Here is a 24672-nt window from a genome sequence, read left to right on the forward strand (position 1 = left end):
TGACGTGCAGTCTCCTCTCGAAACAAGCTACAAATGTTAAATCTGCTGTACAGCAAGTCTACACACGATCAAGCACGCACGACGCAGGACAGCTCTGACGTACGTCATCGTTATTCACTGTCTATCTGCACGACGCTCGCGGTGGTGGGGGCACTCGCTGGACGCAATATCGGTCGTGCAAATCCAGCAAACAATTAATAATAATTATCGACGTACGTCAAGCCTATTCATGATCCTTTTACATCGTGCATCGTGCATGGCCTTGGCGGGACGTACAGCAAGATGGATCGTGAATAAGGCGCTTAACGTTACTATTTTGCTCAATTAATGACATATTTAATATTGATTAATTATAAGTGTTGTTTATTTTTAAACTTTTTTAAATAAAAGAAATACATTAAAATGTTGTTATTATTTAAATAATATTTATTTTTGTTGATCGTTTGAATAATATAATAATAATAATAATAATTCTGTTTCAAAAGGTAAATCTATGGATAAATATTTAAATCCTAAATTGTTATTAAAAATTAACAAACAAAATTGTTATTAATATTATTTAAATTTTAAATAAAAGGAAAGGAAATTTATGTACACGTATATTTTAATTAAATATTGGCGCTTACTTGAAGTACTACTAGCGCCACATTACGGTCATAAGAAACACAGCGCCGTAACTTGGCTACTTCGGAAAAAAATATATATATCTGGCTACCCTGTCTCGAATACATTATTAAACTATCAATTTGTGCAAATGCATTACATTTTACACATGCATACTGTTTTTCTCAAATATGCATTTTCATATGTGGATTAAAATTACCAACACTTGAAAAACCTTTTCCACACAATTCACAATAATTTTCTCTAGTATGTATCTTTGTGTTTTTAAATGACTGATATGTTTAAAACCTTTTGTATAAACTTCACAAGCAGAAGGTTTGTCTCCTGTATGTATTCTCATGTGTGTTCTTAAATGACAAATTTGTGATTCACAAATTGTGAAATATCTTTCTGCTTTATGTGTTATGCCGGCCACTGACATGCGCGCAAACATTCGAACATTGTACGAATGTTTGCTCGCATGTGAAGGGCCGTCAAACATTCATTCGCAAACCTAGCGGCTGTGCAAATTGGTTCGCATACTCAATTTGCGAACCCGTTTGCGCTTCCTCCTACACTTGTTTATGAATGTCTCACGAATTTCTCCTCCTTTTTAATTCGTCAATAGAACATTGAAAAGAAAAAGTGTTTTGAATTCTTTCCCAGACATCATTAACAGCCATGCTGTTTATAAGGGATTTCTTTTGATGAAGATACGCTACACAGTAGATGTCACGAACTATGAAAATGGCGATACGTCCATTACCTTCGCAATCGTCGGCGCAACTGGGCAAACGAATGTGTTGGAGACTACGCGAAGGTTCGCGGTTCGCGCGCTTTGATGTCTGTTAAAAAACCGACACAGCTTGGAAAACTACGAATGTAGCGAAAACTTTGCATAATCATTTGCAAATGTCGTCCTACACTTGCGGGTTTGCGTATTCGTGCGCATGTGAGTGACCGGTGTTACAGTGGCGTAGCGTGGGCGTCAGCCGCCCGGAGCGGAAGACAATTTTGCCGCCCTTTTATTTACGTATTTTCTTTGAATTGTCAAAGCATCACGTACTCCGCTTTTCACTTGATCACTTGCTGGTTCTTCTCTTTTTTTTTTAATTATTTGGCTCTGAAGGCCATGTTTCGGCGTAACTTTAATTTTATTAGATCTTTGATATGGGAGTTCAAAATGAAACGGCTGCGTGGTAATGAACAGTGTTGTAATGTAAAAAATAAAAAATTATCCTAATATAATAAAAACAAAAATGTTGCCACTTTATGAACAATGATTATTAAATAAGGCCGGTGCCAGACACGACACTTATTATTATAAATTACGGGGAATTCCCGCGAGTCAGTATTGACGGTGTTGCCAGTTCAATCGGTCCAATCAAATCAAATCAAAAAAGTTTTATTCAACATAAATGAAAGTACATACTTGTTGAACGTCAAAAGAACTACCGCCAATTCACAAGAATTAGCCTCCGTCCTGAGAAGAATTGGCAAGAATCTCAGCGGGCATGTCTTTTTTTTTTTTTAAATATTAGGTTTTTTTAAATATTCATTTTTACAATAAGTATTTATAACATAACAATTATTACAATATTGAAATGCCCGGAGCGAGCAACTCATTCCCAGTTTGTGCAATCTTCTAGATAATCATTGACTTTATAGTAAGTTTTATTGCACAGATGTTCTTTAATAGTTTTCTTAAGCCTATGTATATGTAGGTTCTGAACATCTTGTGGAATTTTGTTGTACAGGCGCACAGACAAACACCCGAATGAATTTCGTATCTTATGTAACCTACTCATCGGCACAACAAGCTTGTGTTTGTTTCTAGTATTTCTATTATTTAGTAAGTATGTCCGAAATTTTAGGAAACTCCTCAATATGTTTACGAACATACATCAAATTTTCAAAGATATACTGGGATGGCGTAGTGAGAACTTTAATTTCTTTAAATTTTTCCCTCAGGGATTCCCTTGAGTGCATGTTATAAATAGCACGTATAGCTCTTTTCTGCAGAATAAATATCATTTCTACATCGGCCGCATTGCCCCATAGCAAAATGCCATAGGACATGACACTGTGGAAGTAACTAAAGTAAACTAAACGAGCCGTGTCCGCATTTGTTAACATTCTAATTTTTTTTACTGCGTATGCTGCAGAGCTGAGCTTACTCGCCAATTTATGAATATGAGGTCCCTACTGCAGTTTGGAGTCCACTGTTATACCAAGAAATACGGTTGACTAAACAAGCTCCAATGATTCCTCAGAAACAATTACATTACTATCTACTTGTCTCACATTTAAAGATGATTTAATACATTTTAAAGTAAATTTAATACATTTAGTTTTCTTACTATTCAATAATAGGTTATTGATACGGAACCAATGAACCACACACGAAATCGCATCATTCACTTCGTCATAGACTTATAATTGTCGTTTAATTTTAAATAATAAAGATGTATCATCTGCGAATAATACGACCTCGTGTCGGGACTCGATAAAACTAGGCAAATTGTTTATATATGAGTCGTCTATTATCAAAGGTGGCAATCTGTGGTGACTGCCAATGGAATGCCAAGTCAATAATTCGTTTTTCTCATTTACCAATAATTGTCCAAAAGTCACATTGCCGGCTTTGATAATAGTCGACTCATATATTAGAAATAAAAAAGGACCCAAAATGGAACCCTGAGGTACACCCATTTTCAATGTGGTGCCTGAAGATCTATTACCTTTCACATCTACAGTTTGTATCCTTCCTGATAAATAGGAAGTAATAAGTTCCAATGCACCATCCCTAATACCATAGTGATGTAGTTTCCTCACCAATGTTTCATGTTCAACACAGTCAAATGCTTTGGATAAGTCACAGAAAATTCCAAGACAATCATGCGATTCCTCCCAAGATTGAAAGATATTTTTGATTAGATAAGCACCTGCATCAGTTGTAGAGCGACCCCTTGTAAACCCGAATTGTTTATTATGAAGCAGGTTATTTGAATTAAAATGTTCTAAAAGTTGTGTCAAATTAATTTAGGGACGTAGGGAGTACTGAAATAGGTCTATAGTTAGAGGGGTCATCAGTACTACCAGATTTAAAAAGAGGAATCACTTTACTATGTTTCATTAAGTCAGGAAATACACCACACTTAATACAATCATTAAAAATACTAACAAGATGAGAAGCAATAATGTCTATTACAGACTTCAAAACCTTTACTGATATTCCCCACAAGTCAGCTGTATTTTTTACATTAAGGCTATTAAAACTTTTTATTATATTGCATGAATTAATTTTCTTAAATTTAAAAATTTCATTACATTTGTTGACATGGTTATGCAAGAATTTTTTAATTTTTTTTATTGCCTTTGTATGCAGACGAGCATACGGCCCACCTGATGGTAAGTGGTCATCGTCGCTTATGGACGTCAGCAATGCCAGGGGCAGAGCCAAGCCGCTGCCTACCATAAAGTACTCTCCGCAAGCCTCGTTTGAAGAAGGACATGTCATAGCGCTCGGAAAACAACGTGGAGGGGAGTTCATTCCAAAGCCGGATGGTACGTGGCAAAAAAGATCTTTGGAAACGCACTGTTGATGAACGCAGCGGTTCCAGATAATATGGATGAACCCTGCTCCGATTGCGGGAGGTGCGATGATAAAAAGGAGATGAGGGGATGATCTCGAATAATTCCTCAGAGCATTCCCTATGGACCATGCGGTATAAAACACAGAGAGAACCGAAGTCCCTCCGTAGACGCAGAGGTTCCAAGCGATCCGCGAGAGCAGGACTATCGACCATCCTTTGGGTTTGGGAGGTTATATGACTTTAACAATGTTCTGAATCTAATAGTGGTATTTGTGTTTTCTAAAAGATTGATATTAAAATCACCATATACAAAAATTTGTTTATTAGAGACAGAAAGCTTTAGCAATACATTTTCCAAAATATTTTCAAAAGAATCATATAACGCATCAGGAGGTCTGTACACACTTACAACAATGAATCGCTCAAGCTCTACACAGGCCATTTCAATAATCCGTTCCACAGAGAGGCTCACAATGTCTCTAGGTTCCTTACATTTATAATCTTTATTAACAATGATCAGTGAGCCACCTCGTATAGCATTCTCTCTGCAGAAGGAACTCACAACCTGGTGATTTTTAAAATTACAATTTAATTCATATTTTTTAAGCCAATGTTCAGTTACACATAGAACATTGACTTTATTAAAATCTAGGAACAAATCAATTTCAAGTTCTTTACCCATCAAACCTTGTAAGTTCTGATGCACCAGGTTGATCACAGTTGTTTTCAAAGAAACATTATTTGTTGATGGGTTGTGTCCAAATAAATCATGTTTACTGCAAGAGGTAAACTCTGTTGTCTTAGTATTTAATTTAAATTACTTGGAACGGATTCCAAAATTAATAAATGTCATATTTTTGTCCTGCTCAAAAGAAGCAGTAGGTTGATTAGCCAAATTCATGGCTAGATAAATGTGTAAAAGATAATGTAGCGAGTTTGCTACTTGTCTACAATTGTAGCTACCTAAATAGTATTTGTTAGGTTTTGTCATAATAATACATTTATTTTTTATCATGCAATGAATGTCAATAGTATAAAATATATTTTCTGATTTGCATAGTGTCATGACATAAAAATTATTTACATTACAAATTGTCTGCATGAAATTATAGCTGTAATAAAAATATGAAATGGTTCAAATATTTTTAATAAGTAATGTGAAATTATAACCCCCCCCCCCCCCCCCGCTACGCCACTGTTGTGTTATCATCTGTATTTTTAAACAATGAAAGTCTCAGACTTTTTTACACACTTCACAAGCAAAGTTTTTCTGCAGTGTCTTGTAATATGTTTTTTTAAATAACTCAGATGTGCAAAAGATTTTTTACACATATCACAAACATAAGGTTTCTCTGTCGAATGTGTTGCCATGTGGACTTTTAATTGATTCATTCTTGTAAAACTTTTTTCACATACATCACAAACATAAGGTTTCTCTCCAGTATGTGTTCTCATATGAATTTTCAAATTAGGGAGGCATTTAAAGCCTTTACTACACTCTGGACAGACATGAGAACGTTCTCCAGTATGAGCTCTCATGTGTGCTCTTAAGGAACTATTATGTGCAAAACGTTTTTCACAGATTTCACAAACATAAGGTTTCTCTCCAGTGTGTATTCTTAGATGTGATTTTAAATGACCAATTTGGGAAAAACCTTTTCTACATACTTCACAAACGTATGGTTTTTCCGCAGTATGTACTCTAATGTGTAGTTTTAATACTTCAATTCGTGAAAAGCGTTTTTCGCACACTTCGCAAACATAACATTTTTCAGGAGGATGCATTTTCATGTGCGTTTTAAAGTTCTCTTTAAACACAAATATTTTTTTACAAACTTCACAAACATAAGGTTTCTCTGCAGTATGACTTCTTTTGTGTATTTCCAACATATAATTTCGTGCATAGCACTTCTGACACACTTCACAAATGTACGGTTTTTCTCCAGTGTGTATTCTTAAATGAGATTTTAAATGATGAATTTGGGTAAAACCTTTTCTACACACTTCACAAATGTACGGTTTTTCTCCAGTATGTATTCTTATATGAGATTTTAAACTATTAATTTGGGAAAAACCTTTTCTACATACTTCACAAATGTACGGTTTTTCTCCAGTATGTATTCTAATGTGTGTTTTTAATTCACCAATTTGTGTAAAGCGTTTTTCGCACACTTCACAAACATGACGTTTTTCAGACGGATGCATTCTCATGTGCGTTTCAAAGTTCTCTTTAAATACAAAACATTTTTTACAGACTTTACAAACATAAGGTTTCATGGTTGCCTGCATTTAAGTTTTTAAATAAAACATTTAAAAAAACCTTAACTCGATTGAAATGTTACACATGAGAATGTCCCAAGTTAAGTTTTTTAAAGAACAAAAATCGGAAACAAACAGAACATACAAAAACATGTATTTCCTCTAGAGTATGTATCTTTTGTAATTTGGCTCTTATTTTATTTACAGTTAAAAGCTGTACATTTTTTTGTCTTAATTACTAGTTTGTTTGTGGGTCACTGACTCTTTAAATTTTTGTCAATTAATCTGCACCACACTGAACATAATTCAGAATTGATGTCATAATTTCACAGGCTGCACTTATGGATGTAAACGTCTCCTCCGACCTCCTTTTCGTGTTATTTTCTTGTTTCATCAAGCTCAAACCACAAACCAACCAAGCCAAGAGTTCACCAAGTCACCAATCGAGCATTAAAACAACTGTAGAGTCCAATGGAACGGAAAATGTCATAGAATTTTTGCTTCTTATTTAGATAGGTAGGTACTCACTTTCACGTTATTAGTCTAATTACCCAATTAATTTAGAACCCACAAGGGTTCTTGTTAAAATAGATCCCAAGAGATCAAATAGATCAAAATAGATCACAATCACAATATTATGTTTTTTTTTAAAAGAGTTGAACCAATAAATCTATAAGTTTAATAATACGTGAAGCAAAAACTTTGTACCATGACATGGGGTAAATTGGGATTCTGGGGTAAATTGGGACAAACCTGCGGAAGATTCTCAAAGTACCTGTAGCACGGAATCTACCTAATTTTCTTTAAGGTAATTGTAATAAGAGAAAACCTTTACTGAATATAAGGTTTTAATAAGCTAAAATTAACAGTAAAATTTGCTTTGATTACATTAGATACATTGACAAATAACGAATAAAACAGATTGACAATGACGTCAACTGATGGCTGAACTAAGAAGTTTACATCATTCTCCCGCACTATTTTAAAATATAATCTTTTAAAAATCCTGGCGTTTTATGGACGCGACCAGATCTACGAAGTGTTGGCTCCGGCGGCGGTGATGATGGTAATTCTGTGTCTAGCTCTCTGCTATTATCAAGTACCACAGGTCCCGTTTCATTAGATGAAGGAATCTCCAAGTTTTGGTCTTCTGTTTCCGGAAGTGGTTCTGCGACGTTATGATAATCAATAGTGTGTTCATTATCTATTCGCAGATCTACCCTTTCTGAACCCAATGGTGCTAGATGACGATTCGACACTGTTGTTTCTCGGCCATCTGGAAGCCGAATGTATGAAAAGTCAGGATTGCTGTGTATCAATTCAACCTCTTCTACTAATGGCTGATATTTATTTGTACGATTAAATTTCTTCATCAAGACTTGTCCAGAATTTGTAAGCCACGATGGAACAGAAGTGCCGTTTGTAGATCTTCGAGGGTGTCTAAACATTCTTTCATGTGGAGTGCAATTTGTGGTTGTACAAAGTAATGATCGGATTGAATGTAAGGGTTGTGGTAATACTTGTTCCCAATTTTCTACCGAAAGATTCTTCGTCTTCAGCGTCAAAAGAATCGTTCTCCAAAGAGTAGAATTCAATTTTTCTACTTGACCGTTACCTTGAGGGTTATAAGCTGTAGTTCTACTAGTGGCAATACCTCGAACATGTAAAAATTCCTGTACTTCAGCAGAAAGAAATGCTGTTCAGCGATCTAAATGAACGTAAGAAGGCATGCCAAATATCATAAACAAGTTTTTAAGATGTTTAATCACTGTTTTCGAGCTTACATCTGAGCATGGGAATGCAAACGGGAAACGTGAAAATTCGTCAATCACGGTAAGTATGAATTTGTTATTATATTTGTTGGAACTGGTCCTTTAAAATCTATGCTAAGGCGTTCAAAAGCAGCCGTCGCTTTAACAAGTTTCCTCTGGTCATCAAAGGTATTTCGGAAGAATCTAGGTTTTATTTCAGAGCAGGTTCGACAAGATCTTGTCATTGTTCTGACTTCTTCAATAGAATAGGGAAGGTTTTTAGAGCGAACCCAGTGAAACATTCTTGTTACCCCTGGATGACAAAGAGCCTCATGCAGCGAGAAAAGTTTTGCAGTACGTGTTTCTACAGTGGCACAAACTCGGGATAGTGCATCAGCGGCATAGTTCTCTTTCCCCGGTCTGTATATAATATCGTATTTGAAAGCAGCAAGTTCCAGTCGCCATCTTTGAGTCTTTTCATTCTTTATCTTACTTGAATGTTTCATATTAAACATAAAAGAAACCGAGCGTTGGTCAGTTACCAACTTAAAGTGTCTACCAATAAGGAAATGTCTCCATTTCTTCAATGATTCCACAATGGCGTACGCTTCTTTTTCAATGGCAGAATGTTTTTTTTCAGGTTTTAATAAGCTAAAATTAACAGTAAAATTTGCTTTGATTACATTAGATACATTGACAAATAACGAATAAAACAGATTGACAATTACGTCAACTTATGGCTGATAATTTCAACTAAGAAGTTTACATCACGCAGTAAAAAAATTATATTATAATTCGCTTTTTTTACTTTCAAAAGGGCCTCAAATTCTTGTGTGCCCAAGGGCCCCAGCCTGATTTAAGACGTCCCTGCGTACACCCCGCAGGTGCCTTCCTCATTTATCTACTACAGTATCATATCAGCATCACAACACTTTTCTTACTGGTGGTAGGACCTCTTGTGAGTCCGCACGGATAGGTACAAGGGCGGGATGATAAGTAGTAGCTTAGTAATGAAACACTTAACTTTCCATGATAAAATTAATTTTATTTTTCGACATAGTCTCCGTGAACCTCTACGCACTTAATCCATCTTCGTTCTAAAGCAATAATGCCTTCCATAAAATGATTTCTTTCGTGGCCTGCAAAATACTCCTCTACAGCCGCTATGACTTCATCATTTATGGCAAATTTCTGTCCGCCCAAAAAAGTTTTGAGCTTAGGGAATAAGTAGAAGTCTGATGGCGCTAGGTCAGGCGAATAAGGTGTGTGGGGCAGCAAATCATACTTCAATTCGTTGATTTGTGCCACGGCTTTAACACATGTGTGAACCCTAGCGTTGTCTTAGTGGAAGATGTTTTTTTTTCGCCAAACCTGTTCGTTTTTGCTGAATACATTGATGAACATTATCTAGAAGATTAGCGTAGTATTCTCCATTAATTGTTTGACCTTTAGGAAGGTAATCTATCATCAAGATCCCATCTGCATCCCAAAAGACGGAGGCCATCACTTTTCCAGCCGACTTTACAGCCATGGCTTTTTTTGGAGCCGGGCATCCCAATTGCGTCGACTGTTTTGCTTGAATTTTTGATTCTAGCGTATATAATGAACACGTTTCATCTGTTGTTACAAATCGACGTAAAAAATCGGCTTTATTACTCTGAAAAAGGGTTGAGACATTCTTTTTAGTTTTGCTGCACCCGAATCCTTTTTTGATCGTGCGTAAACAATCGTGGCACCCAACGGACCGATAACTTTTTCATATTTAATTCCTCGCTTATGATATTTATTTTTTTTTTTTTTTTTTTTTTTTATTGCTTAGATGGGTGGACGAGCTCACAGCCCACCTGGTGTTAAGTGGTTACTGGAGCCCATAGACATCCACAACGTAAATGCGCCACCCACCTTGAGATACAAGTTCTAAGGTCTCAAGTATAGTTACAACGGCTGCCCCACCCTTCAAACCGAAACGCATTACTGCTTCACGGCAGAAATAGGCAGGGTGGTGGTACCCACCCGCGCGGACTCACAAGAGGTCCTACCACCAGTAATTACGCAAATTATAATTTTGCGGGTTTCATTTTTATTACACGATGTTATTCCTTCACCGTGGAAGTCAATCGTGAACATTTGTTGAGTACGTATTTCATTAGAAAAATTGAAATATGATGTACCTGTTCTTTTGAGATACCTGTAGTGTCAGCTATTTCAGATAACTTCAATCGTCGATCTGTTAAAAACATATCATGTACTTTCACGACCGTTTCCGGAGTCGTGTCGCTTTTTGGACGTCCGGGGCGGGCTTCATCTTGGACACATGTACGGCCGCGTTTAAACTTATCCACCCAGTTTTTTACTGTGGCATAAGAAGGAGCACATTCATCCAAAGCATTCTTTAACTCGTCATAGATATCTTTCCGCTTCATGAAGAAACTTTATTACCGCTCTTTGTTCAATTTTATCCATTTTGAAAACACTTGACAATATATATTTTCAAATGACAAAAAATCTATAAAATTTTCCCAATTTTTGCCGTGAAAAGTAATGCGTTTCGGTTTGAAGGGTGGGTAACCGTTGTAACTGTACTGAGACCTTAGAACTTGTATCTCAAGGTGGGTGACGCATTTACGTTGTAGATGTCTATGGGCTCTAGTAACCACTTAACACCAGGCGAGCTGTGAGCTCGTCCAGCCATCTAAGCAATAAAAAAAACACTTAATATTTGAGAGCAGTTGACGACAAGGACTTAGAGCGATAAGTGACTCGTCTATTTTAAGTGAGGATGAGGGAGCACCTCAGTTTGCATCGCGAGGTACTCATGAGGCACCCCTCATTTGAGATGAGGTAGCGCTTGCTCGACTCACATCCCGGCGCGGGCGGTGAGTTGGTTGAGGCCGCGCAATATGCCCGAGTCGCGGTTCATGTTAACCAATGCTACCGAATGCCGTCGCCGCGCCATAGATAATACACATAAATTAGTTCTAATTAAGCAACTCAAGCACTCAACAAAAATGTTTACGGGCGCCGGCTACTAGATGGCTTCGATTCGATTAGTTTCTCATTGCTCCTGTAGATGGCAGTAACGAAAGCAGTTGTTCAAAACATTTTCTTCAAATTTGGATATTTGTCTTTGGAAACCAATGCCCGGAGATCTTGACCTGAGGATGACTACTCCACATGAGGTAACACTAAAAAATTACATTTATTTTCTTAATTAATAATAATAATAATAATAAATGTAAAATAATAATAAAATAAATAAATAATAATAATAATAATATGACCGTTGATATGACCGTATTTTATTTTGATTATTGCATTACAAGTACAAATTGTTTGTCAATTTTTTTTTATTCAATATTTTTTTTTTTTTTTATTGCCTGGATGGGTGGACGAGCTCACAGCCCACCTGGTGTTAAGTGGTTACTGGAGCCCATAGACATCTACAACATAAATGCGCCACCCACCTTGAGATATAAGTTCTAAGATCTCGGTATAGTTACAACGGCTGCCCCACCCTTCAAACCGAAACGTATTACTGCTTCACGGCGGAAACAGGCAGGGCGGTGGTACCCACCCGCGCGGACTCATAAGAGGTCCTACCACCAGTAAATATTTTCAATCAAATTATTCAATATTATGTAGTTTTATTTTCTATAATGACAGCCCTCGAATATTCTGTTCTAAGTATGCACATGATTTTTTTTATTGCTTAGATGGGTGGACGAGCTCACAGTCGACATGATGTTAAGTGGCTACTGGAGCCCATAGACATCTACAAACGCATTACTGGTTCAAATAATCCCGAAATGCATTACTTACTTGCTTCAAAAAATCTGCCTAACTTTGCCTATCTCCAAAACATAAAAAATAAAACTTTTGACCTTTTATGACAAGGTTAAATATGAATACTACTCCAATACTTCATGGGTATGGAATCTGTCTATTTGGAAACATATATTTTAACTGTATTATTATTGTTTGGACAAAGTAGAGAGAATATCAATAACTTTGCATGGCTGTGTTCAAGCTTATTTCTCAGAAAATATGAGGCCTAGGTTATAATGAGTTGTTTTGCAAGGACCATAAAGTTCCGATTGGCATTTGTTCTTTACAAGTCGTAGATATGCTACATTATGTATTTACATTAAAAAAAAACATAATAACCTAGAAATTCTTGGAAAGATCAGGCATTTTATGATATTATATATTCTCAGATACATTATTAAACTATCAATTTGTGCAAATGCTTTGTTACACTTCACACAGGCATACTGTTTTTCTCAAATATGCATTTTCATATGTGAATTAAAATTACCAACACTGAAAAACCGTTTCCACACAATTCACAATAATAAGGCTTCTTCTCTAGTAGGTATCTTTGTGTGTTTTTAAATGACTGATGTGTAAAACCTTTTGTACAAACTTCACAAGCAGGTTTGTCTCCTGTATGTATTCTCATGTGTGTTCTTAAATGACTAATTAGTGATTCACAAATTGTGAAATATCTTTCTGCTTTATGTGTTATCATCTGCATTTTTTAACAATGAAAGTGTGCAGTCTTTTTAATACACTTCACAAACTAAGTTTTTCAGCAGTGTGTTTTAGGTATATGTTTTTTTTAAATAACTCTTCTGTGCAAAAGATTGTTTCCACATATCACAAACATAAGGTTTCTCTGCCGTGTGTGTTGCTATGTGGATTTTTAAATAACTCAATCCCAACAAGCTTTTTTCACACGCATCACAAACATAAGCTTTCCCTCCAGTATGTGTTCTCATATGAATTATCAAATTAGATAGGTATGCAAAGCTTTTACTTTACTCTTGACAGACATGAGAATTATCTCCAGTATGAGCTCTCATGTGTGCTCTTAAGGAACTATTTTGTGCATAACGTTTTTTACAAACTTCACAAACATAAGGTTTCTCTGCAGTATGTCTTCTTTTGTGTATTTCCAAAATATAATTTCGTGCATAGCACTTCTGACACACTTCACAAATGTACGGTTTTTCTCCAGTGTGTATTCTTAGATGAGATTTTAAATGATGAATTTGGGTAAAACCTTTTCTACACACTTCACAAATGTACGGTTTTTCTCCAGTGTGTATTCTTATATGAGATTTTAAACTACTAATTTGGGAAAAACCTTTTCTACATATTTCACAAATGTAAGGTTTTTCCGCAGTATGTATTCTAATGTGTGTTTTTAAATCAGCAATTCGTGTAAAGCGTTTTTCGCACACTTCACAACCATAACGTTTTTCAGAAGGATGCATTCTCATGTGCGTTTTAAAGTTCTCTTTAAATACAAAACATTTTTTACAGACTTTACAAACATAAGGTTTCATGGTTGCCTCCATTTTTGTTTTTCTTCTTCTTCTTCTTCTTAATTTTGGCTCGGCACCATTCGTGCATTTGGCCAGTGTCAAGTATTTTAAATTTTGTCAACAAAGCGAGGGAAATGTATAACGCAAATTAAAATAATTAAATCGTACCGGGAATTATACAAAAACAAATCAGAATAATTTCATATCTAAAAAATATATATAACAAAAGAAAACAAATAATATTAAACTACAATTTAATCTTATTATTTATAATAAATTTATTTAATGCACTATATACACAGGGTCTATTATTTCTAAGAAGTAAGTAAATATTAAAAGGAAGAGGAATAGAGAGAGATATTAGAGATTCGTATAGAAAAGAGTGCTCATATAAAGGACAGGAAAAGAAAACATGATTCATATCGCAGTAACTCTCACCACATTCACAGGCAGCACTAGATACTATGCCAAGTTTATTAAGATGTACCGGAAGGCAAATATGTCCAAGACGCATGCGGATTAAAGACGAAGTGGCAGTTTTATTAAAACATAGTTTGGCAAACCATGGTTTTCTTAGGAAGAGGAGATATAAGATGAAAGTCTCTGACAAGAAGACACACACTGCCATACCCATCAGCCCTGTCATTCCTTAAACAGGAATAGCCAGGGATTTTAAATGTATAATTCGTCTTAAGCCAGGTTTCAGATAAAGAAAGAATAAAAGGTTTAAAAGTATTTATAATATGTACAAGTTCATGTTTTTTACTTATGATACTTCTGCAGTTCCATTGAACTATCCTGTCCATTATGACTATTATTATTGTTAGGGTTGAATAAAGAAGCAGCGTTGGTCGGTATGGTTAAATTTGATTGAGATAACAATTTAATTAAAGTTGTAATTAAGTCTATTAAGTTCTGTTCACTCTGTTTGTCAGCATTGGGTGAGGTTTGTAATACACAACCATTAGAGGGTGTGGGCATGTTGTAATCCTTTACAATTGAATTGTGAGCTTCACAGTCATAACCTTTATTATTATTATTTTTAAATAATGGCAATCTGCTGCTACTCTCAGCAATTTCTGCCAGTGTCGTGTTATGCATAGATTATACACTTAATATATTAGAGATGGTGTTATGGCTACACATGGAACATTGTCGAGCTATTTAAACACACTTTTTATTATGAAAAGTATCCCATTTTGGAAATAATAATGTTGCCTGGGACTAACACAAAATTAATGTTACTATAAACTTACATATTATAATAAAGATTATGTACAGAGAATAATGCACTACATATAATTATAATTTTATAGAGTTAGTAGTTATAAACTTAATAAAAGCATTTATAATACGGGAGTCTGGGAATAGTGAGAGGAGGTGACGGACATTTACCGGCCGTTGAATTTTCAGTTCGCTAATAACTTGGTCCCATATGAGTGAGTTGTTCAAGCGACAATTGAGGAAAATGTGATCTATACTGCCGTCGTCCAAACCACATTCACACAACGAATTGTCACGTATTCTAATTTTATGTAGAAATACCGGAGAACAGCAATGACCTAAACGAACTCTACAGAGCACAGATATAACAGGTTTGGAAATCTTTTTGGATTTAAAAAACCATGGTTTTGTAGGAACGGTGGGTTGGATTGAAGCTAAACTTAATTTATTAGGTTTAGGTGGGGTTCGTGGTTTAGTAACAACTGTTTTTTTGTATGATAATATGCGTGATGGGGGTGAACCGGGTACAATAGTATTGTCTGGTTGTAAAGTTTTATTTGGAATGGATGTTAAGACATCAGCATATGATTTATTTATTATTGGGTGTAGTTTTGATGCTTCCATGTATGATAGGTTGTTTTCAGCCATGGTAGTTTTTATTTCTTTTTGCGTAAAATATTCTGGGCATTTTTTGCTTGACGCAAAATGTAGCCCAGAACATAAGCAGCAAGAGCCCTGATCTTCCTCAATAGTACAGCTGTCACAAGTGTGACCTTGTACACACTTATAGCATCTTGGTTTGGACCTGCATTTTGTTTTTGTGTGGACAAAATGACAACAGTTATAGCACTGTATAGTTGGGTAAGTTTATAGTTGTACAGGTAAAGAGTTAAAACACATAAAAACACGTTATGGTAATACTTGGCTGTCAAATGTCAATACAACTGTTTGGGAGGGTTTCCAAGTTGGTTCATTATTTACAATTACCTTATAATTTAAACGTCTGACTTTAATTATATCACCACATCCCATACGCATATTAGTATTTTCCTTAATATCTTCGGGAAACCACTCAGTTGGAACTCCCCTTACTAATCCCATTCTGGTAATATTAAAGGTGGGTAAGTATATATGCTTTCAACCTATTTTCTGATAAACAATTTGACTGGAGAAAGCTGTTGGCGTCTAAATATTTATGAAAAGAAAGAGACAGTTTGTTTCTTCCTATCCTTTTCAAACTGCCATTTACAATTTTTTTAAAAGCATTTTTTTGTAAAAACCTACCGAACACAATAGGATGCAGATTGGTGCCGTCGTCTTCCGCAGACTGTATTTTATAAACATGCACAATGTAAGGGCCATGATCATTGCAGTCGTAACTAGTCCTGCCTATTTGTGTGGGAGCTTGGGAAGGAGAATTAACGTTATCGGGAGTAGAAGAAGGTAAATTATTCATGGGGACCTTTTTAAACTCATCATTACAATACAATCAGTGTTTTTTAATGCATCATTATTATGTTTCCTTTTCCTCTTATTACATTGCTTGCATATCCTATGAAGATAATTCCGATTTAATTTTCGTTTGGATACCGACGAACAGTCGGAATCCATTCCAGATTCGTTTGAAATTGTAACAAATGCTCCCACAGGGGGCACTGTGCCCCCTGGGTCTGGCGGCTCGTTCATAAAAGTATTCAGAAAAACTTACCCTACGTAGAAAAGACAAATAATAAATATAGGAATAACACGAATATAAAATTCACAACTTAGAATTATTCTGATTACTAATTACAATAAATCTACAATTTAATTTGAAAAAAAATTTAAAAACCGCGCCCGCTGATTTCGAAGTTTTCCCGCGTTTTTCAAAGATTTTTGTTCTTAAAAAGGACTTTTCCGGGAACGCGAGGAGTGAAGTTGTGTGATTTGTTTTATTTTGTCTATTTAGTGTTTCTTCGGGTTTAAATGTGTATTAATGGTGGTTTATTAACTGTTTAATATCTGTGAAAGTGTACAAATGTGGAAAAATGAAACAAAGCCGCTGAAAGTACCTTCTCAGGATCCTCCAAAAAGTCCACTGAAAAAATCTTACTAAATGACCACCATTTTACTGAGATTATATTTCATCCCATTTCATTTCATTTAATTTCATCCCAGTTGATTAATGTCTCAAATTAATCATCTTCATTTCATTTCACTCCATAATATCATTTTTCACAAAAAAATGAATAAAATATAAAATAAAATAAGGCAAACAGTGCTGTCCTTTTTGAAACCAAATAAAACACAGTCTAATGTTGAGTCTTTTCGCCCAATAGTTTTATCATCGGTAATTACTAAAGTACTTGAACATGTTATTAAAAATCGTCTTGAATGGTTCATTGAGAATAGTGAGCATCTCTCTCAGACACAGTTTGGTTTTAGAAAGGGGAAAAGTGTGGCAGATAGCTTGGGGATTTTTACTACTGATATACGTACATAGGCGGCACTGAAAATTTCGGGAATTAACGAAGTGACACAACATTACTATTTAAAAATGTATTTATTGCTTTTCGAAGTATTCTCCGCGAAATTTGACACTTTTTCCATACGATGGAACCAATCATTGGAGTAACCGTTCCATTCGGAAGTTGGGGTCTCCAAAATGGCCGTTTTGTAGGCGTCCACAGCTTCTTCAGGTGATGAAAATCTCTGTCCACGCAATTTATTCTTTATTTTAGTGAAAGTATAGAAATCATTAGGGCTTAGGTCGGGGCAGTACGGCGGATGGTCTAATAATTCTATGTTTTCTTGCTCTGAAAACTCTTTTGTTCTGTGCGCGGTGTGAGAACTCGCATTGTCGTGATGGAGGATGATGCAGCGGTTGCAGTTCTCTTTACGGAGTTCAGAAACGACATGTGGCAAACAAATGCTAGCATACCATTCTGCATTAACCGTTCTTTGTCCCTCAAGAGGAATAGTCGTGACATGGCCGGTTTTGGAGACAGACGTGGCCACCATTTTTTTTGCAACACTCCGTGAACGAACACTTTTTGTTGGCTTTAACTCATTTTCGAACACCCAAACTCGTGACTGGTTTTTTGTTTCGGGTTCGTACCCGTATATCCAGGAGTCGTCACCTGATACAATGTTGTATACAGCATTTGAGGATCCTGCGTGGAATCTTTCGAGAGTTCTGACACACCAAGTAACGCGAGCCGCTTTTTGCTCTTCACAGAGCGAATGCGGTATCCATCGGGAAAACAACTTTTTTACACCTAATTGTTCATGCAAGATTATTTGTATTTGACTCATGCCAATGTCTAAAGTTGTTTAGGTTAAATAGTTTTTTGTCGATTTAAATTACACCACTTTAGTCAATGAAATTAATCACTAAAGGTCCAGGTTTAATATTTATTTACATACAACAAGTTGAACACGCACAAACAGGAAGCACAGCACAGACGAAGAATAATTAGTTCATAGAATTAAATAGTAAGATAGAAAAGCAAGGTGGAAACTGAATTTAATAAATATACAGGAAACAAAGAGTTACGAAATAAGTAAGCTATCGATAGGCGACATGCGATCTGCGTGAAGTCGAGAGAATCGCTGTCGGTTGGGACGATGCGCCGGAGCGGGGTTGTCTCCCCGCACACTCCACTGCAAATACCGTTAGAATGTGCGTTTTCGTTGCACATTCTATTGCCGTTATTTTATCGTGTGATGTCGGTGTAATTATAATAAATATGTAAATATACTAATATTATGGTTGTAGTATAAATGTGTGCGTGTTATTATTAAATTTATTTATTAAATGTATATATTATATAAATGACAATATACATAGTAAGTGTGCTAGTGTGTGTCTGTGTGTGTTTGTGTGTGTAGGTGGATAGGTAGATGCCACATCACTCCCCCGCGGAGACCGTTACTACGGGCGGTAAAAGTCAGGGAAGTGTACTCTGCGACCTGATCTGGTACGCCTCTCTATGCTAATTTCCTTTTCAGGTTGGTGTTTTGGTGGTTGTTCATCAAGTAAGTAGGCTGGTTTCACTCGGTCTATCGTTACTTTGATGGACTTTCCTTTTATGAGCAGTGTCAATGTTTTATCATCTCTGTGCAGCACGGTGTGAGGTCCTGTGTATGCAGGTTGTAATGACCTGCGCTTTGCATCATCTCTCAAATAAACGTGGCTGCATGTCTTGAGATTTTTAAATATAAAAGTTGGCTTATGTCCGTGTCGTGATGCTGGTTGTGGTTTTAATTGCTGGGCGAATAAACGTAACCGAGCAATAAAGTCAGACACATCATTGGTTGGTGTCACACTAGGACTGTCAAAAAATTGTCCCGGTAGTCTCAACGTTTCGCCATAGACCAATTCTGCTGAGGAAGATTGCAGGTCTTCCTTGTAAGCGCACCGTATGCCAAGTAAAACTAACGGTAGTATCTCCGTCCAGTTCTCTTTGGCGTGGCATACGATAGCGGCTTTCAGATGGCGGTGAAATCTCTCCACTAATCCATTGCAGGAAGGATGGTACGCAGTAGTCCTTTTATGAAGAAAACCTGTCAGCTCCGAGAGATGTTTGAACAGTGATGATTCAAATTGAGTTCCTCGGTCTGTGACTATTTCTGTAGGACAGCCAAATCTTGACACCCAGCACGTTAGTAGAGCCTTGGCTACTGTTTCAGCTCTTATGTCGGTTATTGGTGCTACTTCAGGCCATCTTGTAAAGCGATCTACGACGGTCAGACAGTAGCGGTAACCTTGTGATATCGGTAGAGGTCCAATCAGATCAATATGGATTTGTTGGAATCTGGCTTGAGGTAGCTGGTAAGTGCCTAGAGGTGCTGATACATGGCGTGTTACTTTGGCACGTTGACATGCATAGCACGATCGAGTCCAGTCTCTACAATCTTTGTTTATACCGGGCCATACGAAGCGCTGTGAGATTAGCTTGATTGTAGCATTGGCCCCGGGGTGACTGAGGCCATGGATATTATCAAAAACTTGACGTCTAAACTGTCTTGTTATGAACGGTCTAGTGTGTTCAGTGCTGATATCACAGTATACGCTGGTTGTTGTTGCAGGAATTTGGATTTTTGTAAGACGCAGCGACGATCCCTCTTTTAACAGATCTTGGAGCTCTGCATCAACGGCTTGATCTTTAGCTAGCTGTGCATAGTCCAGTGGTGCTATTACTTCTTCTATTCTAGATAGCGTGTCAGCAACTACGTTGTCCTTTCCCGAAATGTGACGGATATCAGTGGTGAACTGAGATATGAATTCCAGGTGACGATGTTGTCTGGGTGAGCCTTTTTCTTTACGTGCGTGGAATGCGAACGTTATAGGTTTGTGGTCCGTGTAAATTGTGAAATTTCGAGCTTCCAGCATGTGACGGAAATACCGGACTGATTCATATATCGCAAGCAACTCGCGATCGTAAGGTGAGTATTTGCACTGACTGGGACTTAGCTTGCGGGAAAAGAATGCCAATGGTTGCCATCCTCGATTCTTGTATTGTTGGAGTACAGCGCCGATGGCGTTCTCAGACGCATCTGTGACCAATGCCAGTGGTGCTTCGCAGTCTGGATGTGCCAATAATGTGGCACGGCACAGACTATCTTTACAGTCTCGAAATGCTTTTAGTTCCTGTTCGTTAAAGTTGACAGGATGTGAGCCCTTCACTGAGCCTGTAAGGAGGTTGTTCAATGCAGTTTGAGTTTGTGCAGCTGATGGTATAAATCTTCTGTAAAAATTAAGCATCCCTAGGAACCTTCTAAGCTGTTTTATGGTTTTCGGCTCAGGAAAGTTTTGGATGGCTTCTACTTTGGCTTCGAGAGGTGTTGTTCCTTCAGCCGAGATCGTGTATCCCAGAAACTGCACCTTTTCAACTCCGAAAACACACTTGGAACTATTTATGACCATGCCATAATTTTGAAGACGCTTGAATATTTCGCGTAGATGCGATTGGTGCTCATGCTCGTTATGCGAAAAAATTAAAAAATCGTCTAAGAAAGTGTAGCAAAAGTCAAGTCCTCTAGTTATTTCATCGACGAATCTTTGGAACGTTTGGCCAGCATTACGCAGACCAAACGTCATGAAGGGGAACTCGTACAGGCCAAAAGGTGTGGTAATAGCTGTCTTTGGTACGTCCTCTGGAACAACAGGAATTTGCTGGTAAGCCTTTTCTAGGTCTATTTTGGAGAATATGGTACAACCATTGATGCAGTGGGCGAAGTCTTGGATGTGGCGTATCGGATAGCAATCAGGTATTGTACGCGCGTTTAGCATGCGGTAATCGCCACATGGTCTCCATCCCTTGTCCTTTTTTGGAGCAAGGTGTAACGGTGATGCCCATGGACTCTCTGACGGCCTAGCGATGCCATTTCGTATCATTGACTCGAACTCTTGTTTAGCGATTTTTAGCTTGTCAGGAGCCAGACGTCGAGGGTTGCAGGAAACTGGTGGTCCAGGGGTTGTCCGTATATGGTGCACGGTGTTATGATTAACTGTACGCGGAGCTCCAGAAGGTCGAGTTATATCTGGATATTCCTTTAAGATTTCGTGATAGTTCGTCTTCACCAATATCGTGCGAATCGAAGAAATGACGTCAGACCGGGCTGGTGTTGCAGATGTTTGTAATGTGGTTGTATTGTCCACAAGACGTTTGTGTCGGCAGTTAACAGATAAGTTGTAGAAACTTAGAAAGTCAACGCCTATTATGGCTTTGGAAACATCGGCTACTACAAATTTCCATGTATAGTTGCGGCGAAGTCCAAGGTCCAATTCCAAATGTTTATATCCGTAAGTATTGATTAGTGTCCCGTTTGCAGCGTAGAGTTGATAATTGGTTCTTTGTCTTCGTTCTTTAATTGCAGTCCGTGGAAAAACACAGAGGTCGCTTCCTGTATCTACGAGAAACTGTGTTTTGGTTTTTCGGTCCGTGATGAACAGGCGACCAGAACCAGGGCAATCGTGAGTCGCCATTACCGACTGCCCGGGGCGTTTCCCGAATAGAAATCGCAGGGTTTCACGCATTTCTTCGCTTTTGTGCCGAATTTTGCATGGTACCAACAGTTGGGATATTTCTTGTGAGAAGAATGTGATCTGCTAGTGCTACGGCTTCTTTTTTCTCTTCTATATGTGGGCCTTGATCGTATTGTGTCTCGAGTTGATAAAGCGTGGACTTGCTTGGTGAGTTGTGCTATCATTTTGGCCATTTGGTCGATAGTATTCTGTGTGGTAGCAGAAGTACTAGCGACTACAGGTGTTGCTGGTACTATATCATTCACCCTGTCTGCCACCTCGGCGAGTGTCTGAAGCGGAGTTAAAGGCTGAGCAGCCAGGACTGCCTGTATGCTGCTGGGCAAACGGCTGGTCCATATCGTCTTCAAAAAATCCTCTGGAATGTTCGGTCCTGCCAGGTGTTGCAGATGACGTAAAAACTGGGAAGGCTTACGATCACCGAGCTCTTCGTGCATGAGAAGCTGTTGCACTTCCTTTTCACGTGATGCGGATAGTCGCTTAGTTAATTCCGTTTTTAATTTCTCGTATTTGTTTGTTTCAGGTGGAGCGATAATTATGTCTTTTACCTCGGCAGCATAGATGTGGTCAAGTTGGGCGGTGACGTAATAAAATTTTGTTGCGTCACTTGTGATGTTCGCCAACGCGAACTGTCCTTCCACTTGTGCAAACCACAATGCCGGTTCCTGCGGCCAAAACGGTGGGATCCGTACTCCGACACGACATGATTCACCAGATGAGTCAATGGAAACGTGCGCTTGGTTTTTCGAATCACCGGCGATATTTTTTGTTGTATTCATTTTATTTTATGTTTAAAATGTTCTTGAACCGGGGTCACCACTTTAGGTTAAATAGTTTTTTGTCGATTTAAATTACACCACTTTAGTCAATGAAATTAATCACTAAAGGTCCAGGTTTAATATTTATTTACATACAACAAGTTGAACACGCACAAACAGGAAGCACAGCACAGACGAAGAATAATTAGTTCATAGAATTAAATAGTAAGATAGAAAAGCAAGGTGGAAACTGAATTTAATAAATATACAGGAAACAAAGAGTTACGAAATAAGTAAGCTATCGATAGGCGACATGCGATCTGCGTGAAGTCGAGAGAATCGCTGTCGGTTGGGACGATGCGCCGGAGCGGGGTTGTCTCCCCGCACACTCCACTGCAAATACCGTTAGAATGTGCGTTTTCGTTGCACATTCTATTGCCGTTATTTTATCGTGTGATGTCGGTGTAATTATAATAAATATGTAAATATACTAATATTATGGTTGTAGTATAAATGTGTGCGTGTTATTATTAAATTTATTTATTAAATGTATATATTATATAAATGACAATATACATAGTAAGTGTGCTAGTGTGTGTCTGTGTGTGTTTGTGTGTGTAGGTGGATAGGTAGATGCCACAGTTGCCTGAATTTCGCGGTATGTCACATGTCGATCTTCCTCAATCAGCTTACGCACAGCATCAACGTTTTCTTGGGTGACTGCAGTTTTTGGACGGTTTTTGGGATCAACACTGAGCTTGACACGTCCATGTTGAAACTCAGCAAACCAGCGATAAATTGTGGTTTTGGATGGGGCTTCATCACCAAATGCAGAAATCATCCGGTCAACACACTGTTTTTGTGTTAAACCACTAAATCATCGCTCTTGAATTTTCTCGAGTCAATTCCATTTTCTCAACGACTAAACAAGTTTGACAAAACCTCGTGACAAGACCGAGAATATTTTTTAAAATAAATAAATGGTATTCGATTTTTAAAACCAAGGAGTTTTCAATTAAAAAGATTTTAATATGACAGGAACAGTGGAAATATTCCATTCCCGATACTTTAGTGCAGCCCTCGTATGTAGTTTTATTTTCTATAATGACAGTCCTCGAATATTTCGTTCTAAGTATGTACATGTTTCTATTTATTGCTTAGATGGGTGGACAGGCTCACAGCCGACCTGGTGTTAAGTGGTTACTGGAGCCCATAGACATCTACAAACGCATTACTGCTTCGAATAATCTGAAACGCATTACTGCTTCAAAAAATCTGCCTAACTTTGCCTATCTCCAAAACATAAAAAATAAAACTTTTGACCTTTTATGACAAGGTTAAATATGAATACTACTCCAATACTTCATGGGTATGGAATCTGTCTATTTGGAAACATATATTTTAACTGTATTATTATTGTTTGGACAAAGTAGAGAGAATATAATAATATAATATAACTTTGCATTGCATGGAATATAATATAACTTTGCATGGCTGTGTTCAAGCTTATTTCGCAGAAAATATGAGGCCTAGCTTATAATGAGTTGTTTTGCAAGGACCATAAAGTTCCAATTGGCATTTGTTATTTACAAGTCATAGGTACACTACATTATGTATTTACATAAAAAAAAAATCATAATAACCTAGAAATTCTCGGAACGATCAGGAATTTTATGATAATATGTATTCTCAGATACATTATTAAACTATCAATTTGTGCAAATGCTTTGTTACAGTTTACTCATGCATACTGTTTTTCTCAAATATGCATTTTCATATGTGATTTAAAATTACCAACACTGAAAAACCGTTTCCACACAATTCACAATATTAAGGCTTCTTCTCTAGTAGGTATCTTTGTGTGTTTTTAAATGACTGATGTGTAAAACCTTTTGTACAAACTTCACAAGCAGAAGGTTTGTCTTCTGTATGTATTCTCATGTGTGTCCTTAAATGACTAATTTGTGATTCACAAATTGTGAAATATCTTTCTCCTTTATGTGTTATCATCTGCATTTTTTAACAATGAAAATGTGCAATCTTTTTAACACACTTCACAAACAAAGTTTTTCAGCAGTGTGTTTTACATATATATTTTTTTAAATAACTCATCTGTGCAAAAGATTG

General features: G+C 37.1%; 4 protein-coding genes across 4 annotated transcripts in view; 1 reads left to right on the top strand and 3 right to left on the bottom strand.

The window, feature by feature from the left end:
* Positions 1–24672, top strand: part of nvd (cholesterol 7-desaturase nvd) — a 167026-nt gene that overhangs the window by 66462 nt on the left and 75892 nt on the right. The gene's annotated exons all lie outside the window — the stretch shown is intronic.
* Positions 5264–6488, bottom strand: LOC114251498 (uncharacterized). Its single transcript, XM_028185781.2, has one exon. The coding sequence runs from the start codon at positions 6486–6488 to the stop codon at positions 5418–5420; it is 1071 nt and encodes a 356-aa protein (XP_028041582.2). The 3' UTR covers positions 5264–5417.
* Positions 9234–13647, bottom strand: LOC114247331 (uncharacterized; the record flags this gene model as incomplete). The annotated part of the gene is made up of 1 exon (XM_089730755.1): positions 9234–13647. A coding segment is annotated over one exon (621 nt), but the record flags the coding sequence as incomplete, so codon positions are not given.
* LOC149501905 (uncharacterized) lies at positions 21730–22566 on the bottom strand. The gene has a single exon (XM_089731544.1). The coding sequence runs from the start codon at positions 22564–22566 to the stop codon at positions 21730–21732; it is 837 nt and encodes a 278-aa protein (XP_089587670.1).

This window comes from Bombyx mandarina, chromosome 11, assembly GCF_030267445.1.
Source record: "Bombyx mandarina strain Sakado chromosome 11, ASM3026744v2".
NCBI lineage: Eukaryota > Metazoa > Arthropoda > Insecta > Lepidoptera > Bombycidae > Bombyx > Bombyx mandarina.